This window comes from Moschus berezovskii, chromosome 25, assembly GCF_049115385.1.
Source record: "Moschus berezovskii isolate FMDL1 chromosome 25, NW_MosBer_1.0, whole genome shotgun sequence".
Classification (NCBI taxonomy): domain Eukaryota; kingdom Metazoa; phylum Chordata; class Mammalia; order Artiodactyla; family Moschidae; genus Moschus; species Moschus berezovskii.
Window position 1 is genome coordinate 25,685,194 of NC_142484.1, and position 18,462 is coordinate 25,703,655.

At 40.9% G+C, this 18,462-nt stretch overlaps 1 protein-coding gene across 1 annotated transcript in view; it reads left to right on the forward strand.

Moving 5' to 3' along the window:
- Positions 1 to 17,860, forward strand: part of NELL1 (neural EGFL like 1) — a 964,969-nt gene extending 947,109 nt beyond the window's left edge. Inside the window, exons 17-19 of the mRNA XM_055416043.2 lie at positions 12,440 to 12,616; positions 15,568 to 15,792; positions 17,511 to 17,860. Of these exons, the coding sequence (XP_055272018.2) occupies positions 12,440 to 12,616; positions 15,568 to 15,792; positions 17,511 to 17,561 (453 nt within the window). The 3' untranslated portion in view covers positions 17,562 to 17,860. The remainder of the gene's footprint in view (positions 1 to 12,439; positions 12,617 to 15,567; positions 15,793 to 17,510) is intronic.
- The last annotated feature ends 602 nt before the right edge of the window (positions 17,861 to 18,462 follow it).

Consider the following 18,462-nt stretch of genomic DNA (forward strand, 5'->3'; position numbering starts at 1 on the left):
CTGCTACTAAGTCACTTCAGTCGTGTCCAACTCTGTGCGACCCCATAGACGGCAGCCCACTAGGCTCCCCTGTCCCTGGGATTCTCCAGGAAAGAACACTGGAGTGGGTTGCCATTTCCTTCTCCAATGCGTGAAAGTGAAAAGTGAAAGTGAAGTCACTCAGTCATATCCGACTCTGAGCGACCCCATGGACTGCAGCCTACCAGGCTCATCCATCCATGGGATTTTCTTCTGCATATAAGTTAAATAAGCAGGGTGAAAATATACAGCCTTGATGTACTCCTTTACCAATTTGGAACCAGTCTGTTGTTTCATGTCCAGTTCTAACTGTTGCTTCTTTATCTGCATACAAATTTCTCAGGAGGCAGGTCAGGTGGTCTGCTATTCTCATTTCTTTAAAAATTTTCACAGTTTGTTGTGATCCACACAGTCAAAGGCTTTGGCCTAGTCAATAAAGCAGATGTTTTTCTGGAACTCTTCTGCTTTTTTGATGAGCCAACAGATGTTGACAATTTCATCTCTTTGAAATGGTTCCTCTGCCTTTTATGAATCCAGCTTGAACATCTGGAATTCAGGCTTCATGTACAGTTGAAGCCTGGCTTGGAGCATTTTGAGCATTAATTTGCTAGCATGTGAGATGAGTGCAATTGTGTGGTAGTTTGAGCATTCTTTGGCATCGCCTTTCTTTGGGATTGGAGTGAAGACTGACCTTTTCCAATCCTATAGCCACTGCTGAGTTTTCCAAATTTGCTGGCATATTGAGTGGAGCACTTTTACAGCATCATCTTTTAGGATTTGAAATAGCTCAACTGGAATTCCATCACCTCCACTAGCTTTGTTTGTAGTGATGCTTCCTAAGGCCCACTTGACTTCACATTCCAGGTTGTCTGGCTCTAGGTGAGTGATCACACCATCGTGGTTATCTGGGTTATTTTGTATAGTTCTTCTGTGTATTCTTGCCATCTCTTCTTAATATCTTCTCCTTCTGTTAAGTCCATACCATGTCTGTCCTTTATTGTGCCCAGCTTTGCATGAAAAGTGCCCCTGGCTTCTCTAATTTTCTTGAAGAGGTCTCTAGTCTTTCCCATTCTATTGTTTTCCACCATTTCTTTGCACTGATTGCTGAAGAAGGCTTTCTTATCTCTCCTTGCTATCCTTTGGAGCTCTGCATTCAAATGGTTTTATCTTTCCTTTTCTCCTTTGCCTTTCACCTCTCTTCTTTTCACAGCTATTTTTAAGGCCGCCTCAGACAACCATTTTGCCTTTTTCATTTCTTTTTCTTGAGGATGGTCTTGATCACTGCCTCCTGTACAATGTCAGAACCTCTGCTGATAGTTTTTCAGGCAGTCTGTCTATCAGATATAATCCTTTGTCTGTCACTTCCACTGTATAATCATAAGAGATTTTATTTAGGTCACACTTGAATGGTCTAGTGGTTTTCCCCACTTTATTCAGTTTAAGTCTGAATTTGACAATAAGGAGTTCATGATCTGAGCCACAGTCCACTCCCTGTCTTTTATTTGCTGACTGTATAGAGCTTTTCCACCTTTGGCTGCAAAGAACATAATCAATCTGATTTCAGTGTTGACTTTCTGGTGATGTCCGTGTATAGAGTCTTCTCTTGTGTTGTTTAAAGGGTGTTTGCTATGACCACTTTGTTCTCTTGGCAAAACTCTATTAGCCTTTGCCCTGCTTCATTCCGTACTCCAAGGCCAAATTCGCCTGTTACTCCTGGTATTTCTTGACTTCCTATTTTTGCATTCCAGTCCCCTATGATGAGAAGGACATCTCTTTTGGGTGTTAGTTCTAGAAAGTCTTGTAGGTCTTCATCATAGAACCATTCAACTTCAGCTTCTTCAGCATTATTGGTCGAGGCATAGACTTGGATTACTATGATATTGAGTGGTTTGCCTTGGAAACGAACAGAGATCATTCTGTCGTTTTTGAGATTGCATCCAAGTACTGCATTTCAGACTCTTTTATTGACTATGATGGCTACTCCATTTCTTCTAAGGGATTCCTGCCCACAGTCTTAGATATAATGGTCATCTGAGTTAAATTCACCCATTCAAGTCCATTTTTGTTCACCGATTCCTAGAATGTCGATGTTCATTCTTGCCATCTCCTGTTTGACCACTTCCAATCTGCCTTGATTCATGTACCTAACGTTCCAGGTTTTATGCAATATTGCTCTTTACAGCACTGGACCTTGCTTCCATCACCAGTCCCATCCACAACTGGGTATTGTTTTGCTTTGGCTCCATCTCTTCATTCTTTCCGGAATTAGTTCTCCACTCTCCTTTACTACCATATAGGGCACCTACCAACCTGAGGAGTTCATCTTTCAGTGTCCTATCATTTTGCCTTTCATACTGTTCTTGGGGTTCTCATGGCAAGAATACTGAAGTGGCTTGCTGTTCCCTTCTCCAGTAGACCACATTCTGTCAGAACTCTCCGCCATGACCCGTCCATCTTGAGTGTCCCTACATGGCATGGCCATAGTTTCACTGAGTTAAACAAGGCTGTGGTCCATGTGATCAGATTGGTTAGTTACACTACTGTCATTGGTAGTTGGAAAATCCAGCGGGAGAAAGAGAAAAGCTTTAAAGGCCAGATTTCATTTCTGTGCTTCATTCAGAAGGTTTTTTGTTTTTCTTGTTATTTTGTTTAATTAAAAAGAAAGGTGAATTTTTTTAAAAAAAGCATTCATCCTGAAACTAAGTGTAATACTGCACAAAACCAGAACTGGAGTTTTTCTGGGAATTAGAAGGATGGTTTGGGACATGCATGTTCATAACCCATCACCCACAATGTCATATTAAAGTCAGGGCCCAATAGTGTGGCAACAAAAAACTTTGGCAAAATGTAGAAGACTCTTGCCTTGAAATTGTCTGGAATACTGACCATTTGATCCGGTCACATAAAAGCCTTCACCCAGAAACTGAGGAAGGTGGTCATAGTAGGGAAACTAAAAGATTCTTGCATTTCCTTCAAGTAAGGAGAGACTAACCCACTCTGCAAAGAGCTAACAATAAAGCCCTGCAGTTCTCAGCATGCCACTCATTGAATGAAGACCAGGGGTGAGTCAGTCAGTGCCTGGGGCTAGAGTAGAGTTCAATTTCTAGAATCTTGTGATCTACTCATAAAAATGCTTTACTTTGTTCTCAGAACTTAACCAGCACCATTATCAATACCTTCCTGTCTAGGGTGTTTTCTGATGTCAGGAGTCAGCTGTGCAAGCCCTAAGGTTGTGTTTTTATGTTTCTTTTTTTTCCTTGCTTTTGCTCATTTTAAATTTATCAGTTAATAATAACAAATATTTTCCCATGTGGTGGAATTCTTGTTTCTAGAAACATTTAGTAGTGGAGAATCCATAGGGGAAAATGTGAGTTGTTGCATTGTGTCTTGTTTATTTTACTGAAATAAAATATTGTGTTAGTTTCAGTTGTATAATAGTAATTCAGTATTTTTATATATTATATCCCACTTAAAATTATTACAAAATAATGGCTATATTTTCCTGTGTTGTAAAATATATACTTGTTGCTTAATTATTTTATACACAGTAGTGTGGATCTCTTAATTCCCTGCCCCTGTGTTGTAACCGCCGTTCCCTCTCCCCACTGGTAACTACTAGTTTGCTGTCTGTGAGTCTGTTTTGTTATACTCATTTAATTTTTATATTCTGCATACATAATACCCTCTAGCTTCATCCATGTTGTTGCAAATGGCAGTATCTTATAATGCCTTTTCATGGAGCATAATCATACCTGAATGGTCTAGTGCTTTTCCCCACTTTCTTCAATTTAAGTCTAAATTTGACAGTAAGGCATTCATGATCTGAGCCACAGTCCACTCCCTGTCTTGTTTTTGCTGACTGTATAGAGCTTCTCCATCTTTGGCTGCAAAGAACATAATCAATCTGATTTCAGTGTTGACCTTCTGGTGATGGCCATGTGTAGAGTCTTCTCTTGTGTTGTTGGAAGAGGGTGTTTGCTATGACCACTTTGTTCTCTTGGCAAAACTATTAGCCTTTGCTCTGCTTCATTCCGTACTCCAAGGCCAAATTTCCCTGTTACTCCAGGTGTTTCTTGACTTTCTACTTTTGCATTCCAGTCCCCTGTAATGAAAAGGACATCTTTTTTGGGTGTTAGTTCTAAAAGGTCTTGTAGGTCTTCATAGAACCATTCAACTTTGGCTTCTTCAGCGTTACTGGTTGGGGCATAGGCCTGGATTACTGTAATATTGAATGGTTTGCCTTGGAAACGAACAGAAATCATTCTGTCGTTTTTAAGATTGCATCCAAGTACTGCATTTCAGACTCTTTTATTGACCATGATGGCTACTCCATTTCTTCTAAGGGATTCCTACCCACAGTAGTAGATATAATGGTCATCTAAGTTAAATTCACCCATTCCAGACCATCTCAGTTCTTTGATTCCTAGAATGTCTATGTTCACTCTTGCCATCTCCTGTTTGACCACTTCCAATTTGCCTTGATTCAGGGAACTAACATTCCAGGTTCCTATGCAATTTTGCTCTTTACAGCACTGGACGTTGCTTCCATCACCAGTCCCATCCACAACTGGGTGTTGATTTTGCTTTGGCTCCATCCCTTCATTCTCTCTGGAGTTATTTCTCCACTGATCTCCAATAGCATATTGGCCACCTACTGACCTGGGGAGTTCATCTTTCAGTGTTATATATTTTTGCCTTTTCATACTGTTCATGGGGTTCTCAAGGCAAGAATACTGAAGTGGTTTGCCATTCCCTTCTCCAGTGGACCACATTCTGTCAGACTTCTCCACCATGACCTGTCCATCTTGGGTGGCCCCACACGGCATGGCTTAGTTTCACTGAATTAGACAAGGCTGTGGTCCATGTGATCAGATTGGCTAGTTGTCTGTGATTGTGGTTTCAGTCTGTCTGCCCTCTGATGCCCTCTCTAAGTGCCTACCATCTTACTTGGGTTTCTTTTACCTTGGGTGTTGGGTACCTCTCATGGCCGCTCCAGCAAAGCACAGCTGCCACCCATTTGAATGCAGAGTTCCAATGAATAGCAAGAAGAGATAAGAAAGCCTTCCTCAGTGATCAATGCAAAGAAATAGAGGAAAACAGTAGAATGGGAAAGATTAGAGGTCTCTTCAAGAAAATTAGAGATGCCAAGGGAACATTTCATGCAAAGATGGGCTCAATAAAGGACAGAAATGGGAGGGACCTAACAGAAGCAGAGACATTAAGAAGAGGTGGAAAGAATACACAGAAGAACTGTACAAAAAAGATCTTCATGACCCAGATAATCACGAAGATGTGATCACTCACACTCACCTAGAGCCAGGCATCCTGGAATGTGAAGTCAGGTGGGTCTTAAGAAGCATCACAACGAACAAAGTTTGTGGAGGTGATGGAATTCCAGTTGAGCTATTTCCAATACTAAAAGATGATCCTGGAAAGTGCTCCACTCAATATGCCAGCAAATTTGGAAAACTCAGCAGTGGCCACAGGATGGAAAGGTCAGTTTTCATTCCAATCCCAAAGAAAGTCAATGCCAAAGAATGCTCAAACAACCACACAATTGCGCTCATCTCACATGCTAGCAAATTAAGGTTCAAAATTCTCCAAACCAGGCTTCAGTAATATGTGAACCGTGAACTACCAGATGTTCAAATGGTTTTAGAAAAGGCAGAGGAACCAGAGATCAAATTGCCAACATCTGCTGGATTGTGGAAAAAGCAAGAGAGTTCCAGAAAAACATCCATTTCTGCTTTATTGACTGTGCCAGAGTCTTTGACTGTATGGACCACAATAAATTGTGGAAAATTCTGAAAGAAATTTTAAGAAATTTGTATGCAGGTCAGGAAGCAACAGTTAGAACTGGACATGGAACAACAGACTGGTTCCAAATTGGGAAAGGAGTACATCAAGGCTGTATATTGTCACCCTGCTTATTTAACTTATATGCAGAGTTCAGTTCAGTTCAGTCACTCAGTCGTGTCCGACTCTCTGCAACCCCATGAATCACAGCACGCCAGGCCTCCCGGTCCATCACCAACTCCTGGAGTTCACGCAAACTCATGTCCATAGAGTCGGTGATGCCATTCAGCCATCTCATTCTCTGTCGTCCCCTTCTCCTCCTGCCCCCAACCTTTCCCAGCATCAGAGTCTTTTCCAGTGAGTCAATTTGTCGCATGAAGTAGCCAAAGTATTGCAGTTTCAGCTTTAGCATCAGTCCCTCCAATGAACACCCAGGATTGATCTCCTTTAGAATGGACTGGTTGGATCTCCTTGCAGTACAAGGGACTCTCAAGAGTCTTCTACAGCACCACAGTTCAAAAGCATCGATTCTTTGGTGATCAGCCTTCTTCATAGTCCAACTCTCACATCCATACATGACCACGGAAAACCATAGCCTTGACTAGACGGACCTTGGTTGACAAAGTAATGTCTCTGCTTTTTAATATGCTATCTAGGTTGGTCATAACTTTCCTTCCAAGGAGTAAGCGTCTTTTAAATTCATGGCTGCAATCAGCATCTGAAGTGATTTTGGAGCCCCAAAAAATAAAGTCTGACACTGTCTCCACTGTTTTTCCATCTATTTCCCATGAAGTGATGGGACCAGATGCCATGATCTTTGTTTTCTGAATGTTGAGCTTCAAGCCAACCTTTTCACTCTCCTCTTTCACTTTCATCAAGAGGCTTTTGAGTTCCTCTTCACTTTCTGCCAGAAGGGTGGTGTCATCTGCATACCTGAGGTTATTGATATTTCTCCCAGCAATCTTGATTCCAGCTTGTGCTTCTTCCAGCCAGAGTTCCTCACGATCTACTCTGCATATAAGTTAAATAAGCAGGGTGACAATATACAGCCTTGACGTACTCCTTTTCCTATTTGGAACCAGTTTGTTGTTCCATGTACAGTTCTGACTGTTGCTTCCTGACCTGCATACAGGTTTCTCAAGAGGCAGGTCAGGTGGTCTGGGATTCCCATCTCTTTCAGAATTTTCCACAGTTTATTGTGATCCACAGTCACAGGCTTTGGCATAGTCAATGAAGCAGAAATAGATGGTTTTCTGGAACTCTCTTGCTTTCTCCATGATCCAGAAGATGCTGGCAATTTGATCTCTGGTGCCTCTACCTTTTCTAAAACCTGCTTGAACATCTGGGAGTTCACGGTTGACATATTGCTGAAGCCTGGCTTGGAGAATTTTGAGCATGGCTTTACTAGCGTGTGAGATGAGTGCAAATATGCAGAGTACATCATGAAAAATGCTGGGCTGGAAGAAGCACAAACTGGCATCAAGATTGCCTGGAGAAAGACCAGTAACCTCAGATGTGCAGATGACACCACCCTTATGGCAGAAAGCAAAGAAGAACAAAAGAGCCTGTTGATGAAAGTGAAAGAGGAGAGTGAAAAAGTTGGCTTAAAGCTCAACATTCAGAAAACTAAGATCATGGCCTCTGGACCCATCACTTCATGGCAAATAGATGGGGAAACAGTGGCTGATTTTATTTTGGAGGGCTCCAAAAGCACTGCAGATGGTAATTGCAGCCATGAAATTAAAAGATGCTTACTCCTTGGAAGGAAAGTTATACCAACCTAGATAGCATATTAAAAAGCAGAGACATTACTTTGCCAACCAAGGTCTGTCTAGTCAAAACTATGGTTTTTCCAGTGGTCATGTATAGATGTGAGAGTTGGACTGTGAAGAAAGCTGAGCACCAAAGAATTGATGCTTTTTAACTTTGGTGTTGGAGAAGACTCTTGAGAGTCCCTTGGACTACAAGGAGATCCAACCAGTCCATCTTAACGGAGATCAGTCCTGGGTGTTCATTGGAAGAAGTGATGCTAAAGCTGAAACTCCAGTACTTTGGCCACCTGATGTGAAGAGCTGACTCATTTGAAAAGACCCTGATGCTGGGAAAGATTGAGGGCAGGAGTAGAAGGGGATGACAGAGGATGATATGGTTGGATGGCATCACCAACTCGATGGACATGAGATTGAGCAAGCTCCAGGATTTGGCAATGGACAGGGAAGCCTAGCGTGTGCAGTCCATTGGATCGCAAAGAGTTGGATATGACTGAGCGACTGAGCTGAACTGAACTAAAAGAATAAGCTATCTAGGAATAAACCTTCCTAAGGAGACGAAAGACCTATAATCTGAAAACTGTAAAATGTTAATGAAAGAAATTGAAGATGACACAGAGAGGTATTTCATGTTCTTTTATTGGAAGAATCAATATTGTGAAAATGATTATACTCCACAAGACAATCTACAGATTTAATGATATCCCTGCTGCTGCTGCTGCTAAGTCACTTCAGTCATGTCTGACTCTGTGCGACCCCATAGACGGCAGCCCACCAGGCTCCCCTGTCCCCAGGATTTTCCAGGCAAGAGTACTGGAGTGGGAATGATATCCTTATCAAGTTACTAATGGCATTTTTCATAGAACTAGAACAAATGAGACCTATGTTAAACTTAAAAGTTTCTGCACAGCAGAATAAACCATAAGCAAAACAAAAAGATAACCCACTGAATGGGAAAAACTATTTGCAAATGAAGTGACCAACAAAGGTGTTATCTCTAAAATATATGAACAGCTCATGCAGCTCTATGTCAAACAACCCAATCAAAACATGGGCAAAAAATCTAAATAACAGTTTCCCCAAAAAAGACATACAGATGCCAGAAAAGCACATGAAAGGATGCTCAATATCAGTAATTATCAGAGAGATGCAAATCAAAGCTACAATAAGGTATTGCCTCACACTGGTCAGAATGGCCATCATCAAAAAATCTACAAACAATAAATCCTGGAAAGGATGAATAGAAAAAGGAACCCTCCTACACTGTTGGTGGGAATGTAAACTGGTGCAACCAGTATTGGAGAACAGTCTGAAGGTTCCTTATAAGACTAAAAATGGAACTACCATATGACCCAGCAATCCCACTCCTGGGCATATATCCAGAGAAAACTGAACTTCAAGGTACATGCACCCCAGTGCTCACTAAGCACTATTTACAATAGTAAAGACATGCAAGCAACTCAAATGTCCATTGACAGAGTAATGGATAAAGATGCGGTACATATACACAATGCAGAATTATTCAGCCACAGAAAAAGAAAAAGATAATGCCTTTGCAGCGATATAGATGGACCTGCTGCTGCTGCTGCTGCTGCTAAGTCACTTCAGTCATGTCTGACTCTTTGTGACCCCATAGACGGAAGCCCACCACGCTCCCCCGTCCCTGGGATTCTCCAGGCAAGAACACTGGAGTGGGTTGCGATTTCCTTCTCCAATGTGTGAAAGTGAAAAGTGAAAGTGAAGTCGCTCAGTCATGTCTGACCCTTAGCGACCCCATGGACTGCAGCCTACCAGGCTCCTCCATCCATGGGATTTTCTAGGCAATAGTACTGGAGTGGCTTGCCATTGCCTTCTCCGATAGATGGACCTAGAGATTATCATATGAAGTGAAGTAAGTCAGAGAAGAATCTCACATGATATTTCTTATGTGTGAAATCTTGAAAAGATGATACAAATGAATTTATTTACAAAACAGAAATAGACACACAGACATAGAAAACAAATTTATGGTTACTAAAAGGAACATGAGGGGAAAATTAGGATTACAGATTAAAATAAACACATTATTATATGTAAAACAGATAACTAACAGGGACCTACTTTATAGCACAGGGAACTATACTCAAAATCTTGTATTAACCTATAACAGAAGATAATATAAAAAGAAAAAAATATATATTTGCTTGTAACTAAATCACTTTGTACAGCCGAAAAATAACACAACTTTGTAAATCAACTATAATTAAAAATAATTTTTTTAAAAAGTGGTGACAACAGTGAAAAGATTTATATTTTTTATATTATATTATTTTATATATTATATTATATTATATTATTATAGTTTTAATGAGGAATCATCAAAAAAATTAGATATGTTTGCTCTAGAGATGAGATGATTCAGAAGAGACATAAGAGCTCTCTTCTAAGAACGAAGAATTAAAATGTGATAGAGGGATGAAGAGTTCTCTGATTACCAAGGATCAGTGAGGATGGGCAAGAAAAATCCAATTTTTAACAATCAGAATGGTACAGAGTTGCACGAGTAGAATACCTTCCATAGTGGTGAGTTCTTCAAGATTGGAGAACTTACAGCACAGGTTTTGATGGCTTTTGAATACGGTTGTTCTAGACTAATCAAGTGTAGGTCAAAATTTGGTTATGTGTCCTCGAAGGTATATTCTGGCCCTGAGATTCTCTGGTTTTGTAAATATTTGGCAAAGCGGTTTTAAGCATAAAAGGTGGCCACTTGTCTCACCTTAAATTTTTAGCTGTTCATTGTCTGAGATGAGAAGTTACTGTAAGCAACAGACATATAAATAAGGGGCAGCAGTGAGTAATATTCTATTGTATATATATATATATATATATACACTACATCTTTGTATATTCATATGTCAGTGGACATTTAGGATGCTTCTGTGTCCTGGCTATTATTAATTGTGCAGCAGTGAGCACTGCGGTACATGTGTCTTTTTGAATTATGGTTTTCTTAGGGTATATGCCCAGTAGTGGCATTGCTGGGTCATATTGGGTCACTTGTAGTGATGTGGATAAACTTAAAGTCTGTCACACAAAGTGAAGTCAGCAAGAGAAAAATATCATATATTAATACATGCATATGGAATCTAGAAAATTTGTACCGATGAACCTATTTGCAGGGCAGGAATAGAGACGCAGATGTAGAGAACGCATTTGTGGACATAGGCAAGGAATGGGAGAGGGTGAGACAAATTGAGAGTAGCATTGACGTGTATATACTACCATGTGTAAAGCAGCTAGTGGGGAGCTGCTGTATAGCACAGGGAGCTCAGCTAGGTGCTCTGTGATGACCTAGAGGGTGGGGTGGGGGTGGTATAAGGGAGGCTTAAGAAGGAGGGGACATATGTATAATATATATACCTATAGCTGATTGACATTGTTGTACAGCAGAAACTAACCCAACATTTTAAAGCAATTTTACTCCAATTAAAAAAAAAAAAAAGAAACACTGCAAAACATTGTTTTGTTTGAATGTTATCGACCTTCAATCCTTTATGAGTATTCAAGGTCTTCACTCCAGAAATTATACTTTGCTATAATTTGGGGAACTGAGAGTCCCTTGGACTGCAAGGAGATCCAACCAGTCCATTCTAAAGGAGTTCTGGGTGTTCTTCATTGGAAGGACTGATGCTAAAGCTGAAACTCCAATACTTTGGCCACCTCATGCGACGAGTTGACTCAATGGAAAAGAGGCTGATGCTGGGAGGGATTGGGGGTGGGAGGAGACGGGGACTACAGAGAATGAGATGTCTGGATGGCATCACCGACTCGATGGATATGAGTTTGAGTGAACTCCGGGAGTTGGTGATGGACAGGGAGGCCTGGCGTGCTGTGATTCATGGGGTCACAAAGAGTCAGACATGACTGAGCGACTGAACTGAACTGACTGAACGGAACACCTCAAGGTGGGAGGTGGCACCTGTAATAAGCATCCTAAAAACTACCTCGTAGAAGAAAAGTTATTTTGAAACCAGGAAATCTAATGATGCTGCTTAGAGAATTGCTACCTCTGTGATACTGGATAAGTAATTTAGCCTCTCTGAGCCTTGGTTAATTCTTTTGTAAAGACTTCCTCCCATAGCTGCTGCTGCTGCTGCTGCTGCTGCTGCTAAGTCACTTCAGTCGTGTCCAACTCTGTGTGACCCCATAGATGGAAGCCCACCAGGCTCCCCTGTCCCTGGGATTCTCCAGGCAAGAACACTGGAGTGGGTTGCCATTTCCTTCTCCGATGTGTGAAAGTGAAAAGTGAAAGTGAAGTCGCTCAGTTGTGTCCGACCCTTAGCGACCCCACAGGCTGCAGCCCACCAGGCTCCTCCATCCATGGGATTTTCTAGGCAATAGTACTGGAGTGGCTTGCCATTGCCTTCCCTGTCCTCCCATAGCTGAGGCAGAGATAAAAGTGGAGGAATTCGTTTGCATGTGTCAGGATATTCACTGTGAACTGGGAAAAGTACAGCAGCGTGATTTTCCACTCAAAAGAGTCCTTGATCATTCATGCATTTTTAGCTGCTTAGTTATAATTTTACTTAGAAATATGATTTTTAAGAAACATTTAGAAAAAAGGTTCAAGAACATTTCTCTTTTAAACTTAGACATGTCTCCCTGTTAACACGACTGCTCTGCTGGCAAGGGCAGGGAAAAACAGGGTGTGTATACACATGTGCATCTGTTTGAGCAAAATGGGAAGTGGCCAGGGGGTTACTATGACTGTCAGAAATCTGTCCTATGTTCTGTAAAGTGCTTATAAGACTAGTTTTCTTAGTGCAGGCTTATTGCTTCCCTAATGATGAAACCTCCTTAACCTCACTTCTAAATAGAACGGGAAGATATTCTGCCGGCGGACAGCATGTGATTGCCAGAATCCAAGCGTTGACCTTTTCTGCTGCCCAGAGTGTGACACCAGGGTCACAAGCCAATGTTTGGATCAAAATGGACGCAAGCTCTATCGGAGTGGAGACAACTGGACTCACAGCTGCCAGCAGTGCCGGTGTCTGGTATGTTGTCTTCCTTCAGAGTGTGTTGTCCCTTACACTCTCGAGGGGTTTACAGACTCAGTTGCCTATGGACTTTAGTTTCCTGCTATTTGTGGTCCTGGGCAGAAAGATGTGGGTCCTGTGGCTAGTTAAGGGGCAAATGCTCTTCCAGAAGACATTCATATTCCACTGTTTAAAACAGCAGGCAAAACATTTACATAGGACAAATTTGGCCCAAGTTACTTTGCAACTGCTCAGTTCAGTTCAGTCGCTCAGTCGTGTCCAACTCTTTGCGACCCATGAATCACAGCACGCCAGGCCTCCCTGTCCATCACCAACTCCCAGAGTTCACTCAAACTCATGTCCATCGAGTCGGTGATACCATCCAGCCATCTACTTTTTAGCAAATCCAGTACAATAAAAATCCCCAAATGACAGAAAGCTTTTGAGGCCTCAATCAGGAGTTGTAGTTCTTACAGAGCCAAGTCTTTCATTTCTTGGGACATTACCAATAAAGATTTCAGTATGAGAGATAACTGAACATAGTAGAAATACCAGGGAATGATATTGATTCTAGGCCATATAGACCTAGAATTCAGTCCTGCTTCTCCCACAGACAACCTCTGTGTGATTAACCTGGGCTGCTGCTGCTGCTGCTAAGTCACTTCAGTCGTGTCCGACTCTGTGTGACCCCATAGACGGAAGCCCACCAGGCTCCCCCATCCCTGGGATTCTCCAGGCAAGAACACTGGAGTGGGTTGCCATTTCCTTCTCCAATGTGTGAAAGTGAAAAGTGAAAGTGAAGTCGCTCAGTCGTGTCCGACCCTTAGCAACCCCACGGACTGCAGCCCACCAGGCTCCTCCATCCATGGGATTTTCTAGGCAATAGTACTGGAGTGGCTTGCCATTGCCTTCTCCGGATTAACCTGGGCAGGTCCCAGCATTTCACTTGATCATTCTTTCCTTCAGTGTATACAACTGGATGAGCACCTATTTTGCAGGGCTGTTGTGAAGATCAGAGATATGTGTGAATAGCAAATATAGTATTTGACACATAGAAAATACTTAATGCATAGCAGTAAGTACTGTTCATGTTTCCTGGATCGAAAAATTGGTTTCAAGAGCTAAACCTTCATAGAGAAAAATGAAGGGTTCCTTTGTATCTAAATACAGGGATACTAAGGGTATAATCAGGTTTGAGAAATTTTAGAGAAAAAGCTTAATTTCTTCAACTGGCTCTTTCTGTTTCAGATTATACCACAGACAGAGATTCCTAATGTTGCAAAGATTGTTAAAACATATTATCATAGTGAATATGATATTCTATCTCTGAGGGAATTACAACCAGTGGAGTTGAGTCATAATTAAGTCAATTTGTAATGGTAACTGTTAGCTGCATTTTGTAATGTAACATTTTCTAGAGTTAATGATTCAGTCTATAGATATTGCATAAAAACAGGCATTTGGAGACAACATGCTATAAATTTCGATTGGATTTTCTAAAGTCACCTGGCGAATGTGCAGATAATAGTAGAAATAATTCCTTTTTAATTACCCCTAATGCTGAGGAGTATAACTCAGATATATTCAAATCATAGCCATTTTTCACATCTCCCATTCAAGAACAAACTCAACACAGCTATAGAATTAGCTGTGTTATCAGTCTGAAAAATTGCATTTCTAAGAAGCTAGTTTTCAGCACTCAGAAGAATGAGTATTAATTTTAGACATGAAATTTTTACAGAATTTCAAGAGTATCCCCTGCCATCCCAGACTCTAATAATATCTGGGAAAACTGATGCTAATGAATATAACTTTGTGATGACTTGAGAATATAGTGGGTTATATTTAATGTCAATAATTTGCATGTGCCAGACCCCAGATGATGCAACAGTGATCATAACATGTGTGCTAAGTCGCTTCAGTCATGTCTGACTCTGCAACCCTATGGACTGTAGCTCACCAGGCTCCTCTGCCCATGGGATTCTCCAGGCAAGAATACTGGAATGGGTTGCCATGCCCTCCTCCAGGGGATCTTCCTGATTCAGGGATTGAACCCATGTCTCTTATATCTCCTGCCTTGGCAGGTGGGTTCTTTACCACTTGCGCCACCTGTGAAGCCCTGTGAGCATGACAGACATGGGCAATCATGAAGCTGATCAAAGGCCATAATCTTGTGATGCTGACTGAGTTTGAGTTTTCATTAATTATAATAAGTGTCATGATAACAGAAAAGACTACAGAGAGAAACAGACCTGCTGTGTGCAGTTCAGTGGGGCCACAGTTGCCAGTTTATAGACTACTTGGAGGCTGTATCTAAACTGTAACACTGTACTGCACATTAGTGATGTTATCACTAGCCAGACAGAACATTCAAAACCATTCTGAAATGGTTCTCCTGATACTGCACAACCTCAGTTCTAAATCTAACACAAGCAACTCAGTGTGATGTTGCTGAAATAATACAGTGACTCAGGTTCCTCCTTTGACCTTAAGAAAAATAAGTTTCTTTTTAAACACTAGCCCAGTATCATCTCTTTGTTCATTTGATTAGCATTTATTTACCAGAACTGTGTTAAGGATCAGGGAGATAAAGGGAAAAGCCCAGAACCTGAAAGCTCAAAACTTAATCTGGAATTGTATTAATAACTATAATAAGGATCAATAAGAATCACTAAAAAATAATTATGGGTTGCCATTGGCACACAGAGAGATGGGACCTAACTCTCTCCATGGCTGTACTATAGACAGTCAGCAAAAGCATACTGGAGGAGATGATGTCGGTATTCCTCCTTTAAGAAGGAAGCATGCCATACCCATTTAGCATCATACACATAACGATGCTAAAGTAGGAGCAGTCAGTGAGGGCAGTCATGGGGATTCCTGAGGATTTCCCTCTCTGGGACTTTGGCAACAGGATTGTGCCAAAAGCTAATGAGGAGGCTTTTTTTTTTTTCACTTCTTCTCCACAGGAAGGAGAGGTAGACTGCTGGCCGCTTGCTTGCCCCAGTTTGAGCTGTGAGTACACAACTATCCTGGAAGGGGAATGTTGTCCCCGCTGTGTCAGTGACCCCTGCCTGGCTGATAATATCGCCTATGACATCAGGAAAACTTGCCTGGACAGCTATGGCCTTTCGAGGCTTAGCGGCTCAGTGTGGACAATGGCTGGATCTCCCTGCACAACCTGCAAATGCAAGGTAATTGGGTGTCCTGAGGATAACCAGGCCTCGGACATGTGCCTGAGAACATGTGCAGGAGGTCCACTCCTGATAGTTCTGTATGCACGGGTTCCAAGGGGCGTGGAAGCACATGCAGGCATTTGCTTCTCGCTGGAAGGTTAATCTGTCTGAATGGATGGTAGTTGTACTGTGTATAAAGGCAAATTCCAAATGAACATGAAACAAACTAGTTTCTCTCTTGCCTGTGAAATATGGAATTTAAATAATTGACCCTAGTCCCAATTATGGCTGATTTAAGCTATTTTGACCTGAATATGGGAAAGAAAAAAAAAAAAGATCTATTTTCATCCTGGAAAAAAATTTTAAGCTCTTTCAGGCAACTGTCTATGTTAGAAGAAAGTGTTTTATAAATCTATGAAGTTGTTTGCTTTGTTTAATTATCACAATGCCTAATGCAGGGACTTGAAGCTCCTGCTGTAAGATTTAATTAACTGTGATTATTTTCTTGTCTTTTTGGAGGCATTCCCATGAGGCATCCTCATGTCTTTTAAATTAAAGCTGACCCGTTCCTCCTTTCTAAATTTATGGAGAGCTATGACTGTAGTACACTTTAGGCAGGGTTAAATTTCTGCTGAAACATCTGCTTAAATTCCCATGATTAATCATGTTAAAAATATTAATCCATTTGATTCTATCAAATTCTGGCTCAGCTTCACGCATCAGTGGAAGGATCACAACTTGCCTTTTTATGCTGTTATAAATGTGGGTTCTTTTTTCTGAGAAGTATCACCTTAAAATGCAGCCCCAATAGGAAAAGGACATCAAACTTCATAAAGCAAAAGTTATGGTCCCATATTCCTTCAGCCCCATCAAACACAATGACCAGGGAATATATGGACCTATGGTATTCAGTATTATTTCTCTGAGGTCAGGTTTGAAACTCATTTAGGAGAATTATAAAGGTATATTTACATTGTGTGTGCACACATGCTCAGTTGCTCAGTCACGTCTGACTCTTTGCAACCCCGTGGACTATAGCCCACCAGGCTACTCTGTCCATGGAATTTCCCAGGCAAGAATACTGGAGTGGGTTGCTATTTTCTCCTCAAGGGGATCTTCCATACTCAGAGATTGAACCAGTATCTCCTATGTCTCCTGCATTGACAGACGGATTCTTTACCACTGAGCCGCCTGGGAAGTCCATATTTAATATTAATATGTGTAATTGATTTCTCATGAATGCCTAATAATTGATATGTACCTTCCCTCTCATAGTCACCATGAGAGAGTCTGTATTTACCCCTATTATGCCCGCCTTTCTGGAAGCCATTTTTGAGTTATTTTCAGGTTCTTTTTGGTATTTTTGACTAGTTTTATTAATGGTAATTTATTTTTCAGAGGGTTAATTTTGGAAAGAATCTCAATTAGAGTAATTGTAGTGAATAAACTGTGTGAACAAACAAGCTGGAAATACAGAGGAGTCTCAAACATGGTCTGAGTTCAGATGGGGTGTATGAAGTTTCACTGCCAGCAGAATCCAACAAGAGGGACCCTGCAGTATCTCATAAGTCTTGCCTTCCATTTTACTCCTCTTGTGGCATTTTTCTAGTAATCATTTTTATAGCATTCATGGAGTTGGTCTCAAAATGTAGCTGATCATTTTGAATGTAAAAGTGGACACTGCGTATTGATTTGTATTCTATGTCTCTGGCTAATGCTTGTGTCTTGATGCACAGAATGGAAGTGTCTGCTGTTCTGTGGACCTGGAGTGTCTTCATAATAATTGAAGTATTTAAAACGGACTCATCATCGCAGAAGAAAAATGGACAAAATAACCATCCAACATGATGAAGAAGGAGTTGGTGTTTGGGTTTGTTTTTTTTTTAAGCCACAGACAATTACCAAAGTTTCCATTGAAGGAAGGTGTTTGGGGGTTGCCTTTTGGACCTACCATGTTGCTCATTCTTGCTAAACTAGTCTAGGTGACCTACAGTGCATTGCACCTAAGTCTATAATTGTTTAAAAAAAAAAAAAGTTTCCCGTGTTGTAGATCACGTTTCCCTTATCAGATCATTTACAGACATATTTAAATGATCTCATGGTAAATGTTGATGTATTTTTTGGTTTATTTTGTGTACGAACATAATAGAGACTTGGCTCCTTTTATTTATTTTTTTCTGGATTTTTGGATCAAATTCTACAATAAAGTTGCCTGTTGTGATTTTTGTCCCATTCACTGAATACTTAATATTCAGATTCCTGTGAAATGTATTAATGTGTGTATGTACAGCCTAACTGCATCTTAAATTGCAAACTGTTGGACAAACCTAGATGCCCACGCATTCAGCTTAAACCAGCTGAAAACAATTATGATATGTTAAAGAAGGGAAAGACCACAGATATAAATCAATAGCTATTTTGAAAAGAACTTTCTCCTCCCTCTTACAAACAAAATGAAACAAAATCTTAAGCCACAATTTAGAAGCAACGATGCTTGCAGCCTTTTCTGGCATTGAAAGAGAAAGTATCTTTGCATTGGTTTTATATAGTATTTAATAACTTACAGGGCATCCGTGGTCGCTCAGCTGGTAAAGAATCCACCTGCTATGTGGGAGACCTGGGTTCGATCCCTGGGTTGGGAATATCTACCCACTCCAATATTCTGGGCTGAAGAAATCCATGGGGTCA